Source organism: Rhea americana, unplaced genomic scaffold, assembly GCF_003343005.1.
Source record: "Rhea americana isolate MKP2758 unplaced genomic scaffold, rheAme1 scaffold_4, whole genome shotgun sequence".
Lineage (NCBI taxonomy): Eukaryota > Metazoa > Chordata > Aves > Rheiformes > Rheidae > Rhea > Rhea americana.
This window is the reverse complement of record NW_028186534.1, coordinates 785,355-793,300: the sequence shown is the minus strand read 5'-3', so window position 1 is coordinate 793,300 and position 7,946 is coordinate 785,355. Positions and strand designations below refer to the sequence as shown.

The following is a 7,946-nucleotide window of genomic DNA, read 5'->3' as shown; positions in this document are numbered from 1 at the left end:
CCCCCCCCCCCCCAGTTTCATCAACAAGTGTTTCTATTAGGGCACTTAATTCACACCTAGACACGCAGAGTAAGATTTGTTCCGTTAGTACGTGAAAGAGCACGCGTTGACGGGAAATTCCTGTCATGGGCAAATGAACCATCACGGACAGCAACTTCATCTTGCTCTCCTCTGCTGACGCAGCCAGTGCTGCTGGGATTCCAGCGCGCGCATCTCTGAAGGAAAAGGGAGAGCAGTCTAGAGCAGTCAAGTTCCTTTAATTCCCCTTCTTCGTCCCCTATTTCACCTTCAGGCTCTACTTCCACTAGSTGCTCACAGCTACACGTACTTCCTCCAGCAGCCACATCTGTCAATCTTTCTTTATTACTGTCTTAATAAAGAAAACCCTGTGTGACTGATTCCATTCTCAGCTTGGTTGTTTTTTGTTAAAAACAAACAAAAAGCATGTTAAATCACTCTGCACATAATTACTGTATTTGCCTACCCAGGCCTTCCTTTCTATTTGCGAAGCTTCTCCTTTATTGAGGAAGTGACCTTTGAGTCGATACTGAGGGAATGAAGATTCACGTGCACACAAACATAGGTCATTTCAGCAAGAGTGGCAAATTCAGCAGCATAGTCATTAACGGCACAGAATTCCAGGAACATTCCAAGTTTAGTGCAAAGGCCTCCTTCTGTTCAAATCRGTGGTAATATTTTCTTCAAATTCAAGAGTGGAAGGATTGAGCCCCAAAAAAAGAAACAAAAGAGGATAAATTCTGAAGTAAGTTGTAATGCTCTTGATAACGTTGTTCCTTACAATATTAGACAGAACGAGTAGCTAAATAGTCTTCCTTTGCTTAACGTACAACTTCACGAGCACAGAATCATCAGCTCCTAGCCAAGGGCTGCTTCCCAGAGGTTTAACCTGCAATCACTCCCTGGGAACGCAGCCGAGATCATGACAAGGATGTACACGAGAAGAGACCACRGTAAATTCCATGTTTTCTCTGTTACATCGAATCTGAAGACATTTCAGCTAACAACAAAACAAAATACGAGACATGAGATACTTTGAGTGCTTCCAGTACAAAGGCAACGGCATAGCTGAATAAAGATGTTTGCATAACTGTAAGCTGCTCATGCTGCAGCACTGATCTGTGCCCACACAACATCATCAGCTGTCAAACCCCACCGCCTTTTTGCGAGCTGAACTCAAAATATCAAGGAACAAGAGCCAGGCTCCATCCTTCCAAGATTCATGAGAAACTTGATCATTCTTTAACTGCATCTGCTGCATCACTTCAAACCACAGCAGAATTCACTGAGTCCACTTGAATTCCCAMGCCTGCAGGCCCAGAGAGATATAGAGGAAAGAAATCAAGAGGCTGGCCTTGGACTGATTTACAAGTAGTAGTTAAAAAGAAACAAGAAAGCCAGAGGAGACCAAGCACCAAGTAGGCTCGTTCTTCTTGGGATTTCCTGTTGCCCTATTTGCTCGGCCTTCCCAGTTAACAGTTGCACTTCCCACAACTACGTCATCATTAACTGTGACATCAAACAACATTTATAATCTTTCTTTCCTCCAAAAGGTCCTTATTTTCTTTAATTGATTTCTCACAATTTCTCTTCTAGGCTGTGCAATGCCTTGACATCCAGCTTGCAAAGTATCYGACATTTCTGAACTGTGGTATGATAGATGGAATGTATTTATCAGATATTAAAAAACATGTGGGTCTGATTAAATGATGCATAGCCTGATTAAGACATAGTAATTGTCTCTTACACCATGAAGATATAYGATCTTTAGAGCCTCTAATAATGCACACTAGAAGTGACAGCTTATCACACAATGAGCAAACAAGAAGATAGTGCTAGATTGTCAGAAGTGCTTCCTGACGGCCTCGGTGACATTCATCCGTGCTGCATGCCTGATTGGGGGGGGTACATGGGAGTCCTCTTCTCTAACTTCTTGGGTTTGCTTGGGAAAGAGCAGGACACGGAAGGCAAGCASCATTAAGAAGTAAAGAGACTGATGCTGATAACACAGGGCCTCGAAGGTGGCTGTTCAGTAAAGAGATGGATAAGAACTTCCCCAAAGAAGCACRTATCAGCAAAATGAAGCTATACCCAAGCAGTGGCAGCCAGCAAGTACAGAGAGCGCTCCATCAGAAGAGTTAGAGAACAAGGAAACATCAGTTTGACTAGGGCACCCCACCACCCCCAAACCACTAAGCTAAAAAAGCGCTCTTGGCCAAATACACCAGCTTCAATGAGCCAAGTAATATTGCTCCGTGAAACATTCAGGAATACAATAAAAGCTGAGCACACCATATTCTTCCCAAGAATGACAACGCAGTGCCAAGAGACGTCCATCTCCAAGCCGTTCTTTACAGAAGCGGAGCCCTCGGGTTCTGGGGCAGCAGGAGACCTACGCAAGGGGACTTACACTGCAGCGGGAAATCTGGACCACAGCTTTGGTCAATTTAACACAGCAAGCGACCTCTATACGATGCTGTTCTTTAACTCTCTGTCAGTAAAGCGTTGTTTGTGGCTGCACCTACACGCACAGTTTTGAAGCTTCATTTTGCATTTTGTCTACATGTTCCAAACTCTCGAGAAGCAGAGCGAGGCAGTTTTCATTAAAAAAAAAAAAAAAAGAGTAAGAAATGTATCTCTCCAAAAGCCAAGTTTTATACAGAGATACATACAGCCAAAAGCCATGTTTTATACAGAGATACATACAGATACTCCCGCTCCTCTTCACCCAAACATCAACATCATAAAGAGTTTTTTAAGTCAATGTTAACGAAGCTTCAGTATTTCCAGGGCACAAACAGGTAAGCAGTATTCTTCTCACACAGGAGAGCAGACCCAAACACACCTCCATCACATCTGGTCGCTGGATTTAAGACATCCGCCTGTGCCCTTCCCCCTCAAAAAAGAGCCTCAAAAAGCAAAACTCAGATCTCATGGCCAAAATGTTTAAACTTGGGTGCTAATGCTGTACAGCTCTCCATTTCAGGCTCAGCACTTCCCATTGAAGCAAAGAGCAACGCCTGCCACTACCCTTAGCTTCCCTCACTTRCAACATTATAATGAAAATTATCAGAACAATAAAACAACTATTATGATAAATAATGAGCTTAAGAAAAAARAAACAAACAGGAAATCCCACACATGCATACAGAGAAAATCAGACACGCTGATCCGTCTGTGCTGAATGTTATTCAAAAGGATTGTCAGTGCAATGCTGAACAGATCGATTGCTTTCTTCTCTCCGTTCAGATTCACATATACAGAAATAATTGTTCCCATAAGAAAAACCACACTTGTCCATATACATATATATATATACATATATATATATATATATATATTTAAACAGGTTCACAAAGCCTCAAACCTACATCTTTAGCACTATACAGGTTTCCATAGCAACAGATTGTGGTGCCTTCTTAAAAAAAAATGTAATATTCTACAGAAAATGTCCCAAATCATTCCCATAACATTACCGAAAGCTAGAGCAAGCAGGCCTGCATACAGAGACCAAGGCAGACTCTRGAGAAGTAGAGCTAAGGAGGAGGGGGAGCGCTGAGGGGCTTTCACCAGGGCGGACGGCGGGAAGGGGCTCCGCGTTTGCGGAAGAGGACGACGACGACTCGGGGGGTCCCAGCCGCCTTTACGCACACCGTGACCTTCCGCTGCAACGGCTGAAATGGACAGCTTCACGGCAACACCTCCTTAATATTAATCGTTCATTTGTTAGGAAACAAATCAAACCAACCAGGCAAGAAAATAAAGTTGAGCCACACTGCTAACGGCTCCCCAGAGGGAGCGAAAAGTGATTACGGAGTTAAACGGCTGCACCGGTAACAACTGCCACGCTCGGTACCTTGCTCGGGAAGATCCATTTTTCATTGCCAATTTACTGACAGCAAAATCRGGGAGTAAATGAACTCCCAGCAAATGAATTAATTCCCCCTCGCCAAACGCCTTTCCACGCACTCAGTTGCTCCCCTTTAATCTTCCCTCTTCCCCTACAGACCGCGTGCAACAAACTGGCGGTTGCCTCAACTTTACGAGGCTCAACTTTTCGGTGTTTGAAAGCCAACAGCTGCATGTCCCAATGTTCAGGAGCTCTGCTACAGTGAGAAACGGGGGAGGGAGGGGAAAGGAAAAAAACACAAAAAGCAACAAAAAAAAAAAAAAAAAAAAAAACTTACGGCTGACATTGCCATCAAAGGAAAAAAAAAGGCATCAGACTAACCTGGTCAGTATGCTCAGGTGAATGGTCCCAGTGTAAACCCACTGTCCTACTTTCCCCCCGAATATTTTTTCACAGCTGCAAAGGACTTTAATCTCCGTTCTCCACTCTATAGTGATAAAAAWGGGACTGTAGCAAAGCGCACAGCAACTGCGAGAACACTCGGCATGTTCACTGGGAGGGAAAAAAAAAAAAATCACAYGCACACAGGGAAAACATTTCCCCTTAAGGAGAGCTCCTTAATTTCTGAAATCCTGGAAAGACTCAGCAGTTGCTAGAATTACCTGCTGTTACTTTTGTGTGTTGTATGGGAAAGTGGAGGAATTCAGGTAGTAGCTGGCCCTAACACCAACAAAAGGTGTGGAACCTCGAAAGCAAACGTGCAGTTACGAACAACCACGGGGACTGCACGCAGCTGAGAACGATTGCTGGGGAAGGGAATTAACAACAGAGCAACACAAAAATTTCATAAGAAAATGAGATAAATATGTCAACCACCTCCCTCAGTGCAAACTAGGTTTTCTAGGAAGAAACCAGGGGTGCTCACTTATAGTTTTGTGCTATTTCTGATATCACATATTGTGGGCRACACAAAGGAGAAATGACACAAGCCAGGTAGGAATTTGCTATGGCTTTGCCCTGACCTCGTGCCTTGCCCACTCCTTGCCCCGACTGCCATGTAACAGAACAAAACAGAGGAAAAAAAAATCCAGCCAACTTTTCACACGATGATTTCTTTTTTCCTCCAAGATGTTTAACAAAAGACTGCTGAATAAACACATTAGGATTTGAAAAATAATTCAGCCGGAGAGAAGGGAGATTTGCATCCTAATAGTTGTGGAGAGAGCACCACCTGATGGAAGACGTGAAAATGCACCGTGGCATCAGCTGAAGTCTCGCCCAAACTTCGCAGAAATTTCAGGCATGAAGTGTGTCTGAACAACTTTTCTTTTTGCCATGAAAGCATCAGCCACGTGAACTGAACATCGACCCTTACGCTTGGCTCCAAATTTATAACCCAAGAAGAGGAACCTTATCGCACCAAGCCGCTCATGGGAACGGCTCAGAAAACATAATTTAATCAAAATAAGCTGCTCTTGTTTTGAACAGTTAAAAATGCACTAAAATGGGAGGTGGAAGGGACAGTAATGATCAAACACCTCTCGATCACTCTACCCACCGAACTGGCTATGAAAACGAAACATTTCCTGGCTTTCTGAAAACAGCAATTAGCCACTTGCTGAAGTTTGCATGGGTTTAGCTCATTTTCTGTTACCGCTTTCCGCAAATACAACTGTTTCTGCCTCTAAAAAGTTTGCAATCTTCACATTTTTTTTTCCCTCCCTTAAGTATCAGGCTAAATGATTCATTAGAAGCCAAAGATCTAATCTGGATGGGCATGACAACTGCACAGAACATGAAACACGTTCCAAAAGGAGAGAAAAAGGAAAAAATAGCTCCACATATTGCTTACTCGATGAAGAAGCTGTTTAACTAGGTTAGATTTCCCCGTGTTTCTAATAAAACTGAACATGTGCAGTTGCCTAGCAATGTAAACAAGCTGCTATGGCTTTGCTGAACACCACCGAATCRATCACAGTATCTACTTCACGGGGCTGAGTGGGGTCCCTGGTGCCGGTCCAGCCCTTCAGATGTCAAACTTTCCTTTAAGCCRTATTGCATCAAGGATATCACTGCAAGGAATACATAAAGCTCCCACCGCCTGCTCAGCGTCGGCTACACTGCACAATATTTCTGTTTTAAAGAAGCAAGACAGGGTCATCTGAGCTCCCGTTTTAACTAGGAGAAATCTGCCACTGTGCGAGATAATAAGCCTGAGCATGCTGGAGGTATGAAACCCAAGTCTCAAGAGCTGAGATTTATCCCTGTGAAAGCAGTGCTGCACAGTAAAATTTTGCTTATGCGTCTTAAATACGCAGATGGGAACACTTTTTGACAAAAACATAGAAGCCTAGAGAGACATGAAGTCAGGAGAGAAGGAAGTTAGAACTGTGCCCCCCTCTTCCTTTCTAAAAAAAACTGCAGAGGGAGAAAATTAATTCCATATTAGAAGAGCCAGGAGAAAACAAAAGTGCATATACACCTTTGATTTATCTACAAAATGGCAYAAGAGGAGCAAAGTAGTTCTGTGAGCACCTGTCATCTCGGAGTAATTCCAAYTATGCCTAAAGGAACTTGCAAGAGGGGAAAAATAGAAGACTGCTATTAATGTGCATATGCCACGGAACAAAGTATTCCTTGACCTCAGAGAGAGGGAGATGCCAACAACTGGGAAGGACCCAGTCCAAGCATCTAAGCCCCTYGGAGAAAGTTACTTGAGCTGTAGGATGTGAGGGCAACTGGAGAGAAAAAAACYGCTGCTGAACTTCTAAAAACGGCTCCCAAAGCCCTTGCTCGACTCGAGGAGGAAGGCAGCGGCTCCTCCGAGGTGGCCCATCCTTCAGACACTGACTCCTGCCTTGCACTCTGAACAACTGTTTACTATAAAAAGGTCTCAAGTGTCTCAAATCCAAGAACGAACCCAACGCTTCCATTCCCCACCGTGCACAACTTTTCAGGGCGCAAGGCTCCCCAGCCCGAAATACAGCTACCGCTATTATACAATACGGTCTCCCGCAGAGCTGAGTAAAGACGGCAAAACCTTTCAAAAATCACTACTAGCACCGAGGTATTGCCGGGATTGCGWTAACACGCAGGCGTCGCTTTTGAAAAGGACTTTTAAGAAGACTGCTCTTTTGCTTGCCAACCGCCGGGCTTCCGAGGGACCTCTCATCCCTGCCCGCCCCGCGTCTTTCATAAAATAAATAAATAATAATAATAAAAAAACCCAAAAATCATAATACAACGAGAAAGAACTCCGTACAAGGCCGAGGAGAGCAGGGAGGGCTGGAAGGAGGAGGAGGGCAGGGAGGAGAGCAGCGTGCCAAGGAGCTGGGTGCCCCGGGGCTCGCGCGGCCGCGCCGGGGCGAACTTCCCCGCGGAGCCGGCGCCGCGGAGCCGCGCAGCGCCGAGCCGCGGCGGCGGAGCGGGCAGGGCGCACTCACCTGCGAAGCCCTGGCCCTCCGCCTTCGCCAGCAGCTGCAAGAGCAAGACGATCGCGGCGACGCCGGGCATCCTCGCGCGGAGTTCAGCTGCGCTGGCCGCTGCCGCCGAGCCGCTGCCTCCCCGCCGCTAGCGCCCGCATCGGCGGCTCCGGCGCGGCGGCCGCGGCGTCCCCGGGAGCCGGAGCCGGAGCCGCGGCGCTGCTCGGCGGAGCCGCCGAAGTGCTGGCAGGAGGCGCGGGGGGGCCGCGGGAGGCAGGGGCGGGAGGCTCCCCCCAGCCAGCGCCAGCCCCCGCCGCGGCAGGGCAGGCAGAGACGGAGGGATTCCCACCCCCCTGCCCGAATTAAGAGGCTTTCTCAGTTTTTTTTTTTTTTTTTTTTTTTAATCCCTATTCGAGCCCAGCTGCACGCACGAAAATCTCCTATCGGTACAGCATCTCGCCAGCAAATCTAGCTTTCCTGCTCATGCCCTGTTTCCAGTGGGGATGGAGAGTAAATGCAGGATATCGCATTACCCAAAGAGCTGGAATCGTGGCTAGGATTAGCACGGAGATGGGAAAGGAAGAAGCGACCCTCTGCGAGAGCTAGACGTGTGAGGAATTGCATGTTTCCGGGGGTCCATCATTAGATCGGCTGCT

General features: G+C 46.3%; 1 protein-coding gene across 1 annotated transcript in view; it reads right to left on the bottom strand.

The window, feature by feature from the left end:
- Nucleotides 1-7,381, bottom strand: part of PTPRT (protein tyrosine phosphatase receptor type T) — a 458,251-nt gene extending 450,870 nt beyond the window's left edge. Inside the window, exon 1 of the mRNA XM_085313918.1 lies at nucleotides 7,312-7,381. Coding sequence (XP_085170044.1) covers nucleotides 7,312-7,381 — 70 coding nt within the window. The remainder of the gene's footprint in view (nucleotides 1-7,311) is intronic.
- Between the last annotated feature and the right edge of the window lie 565 nt (nucleotides 7,382-7,946).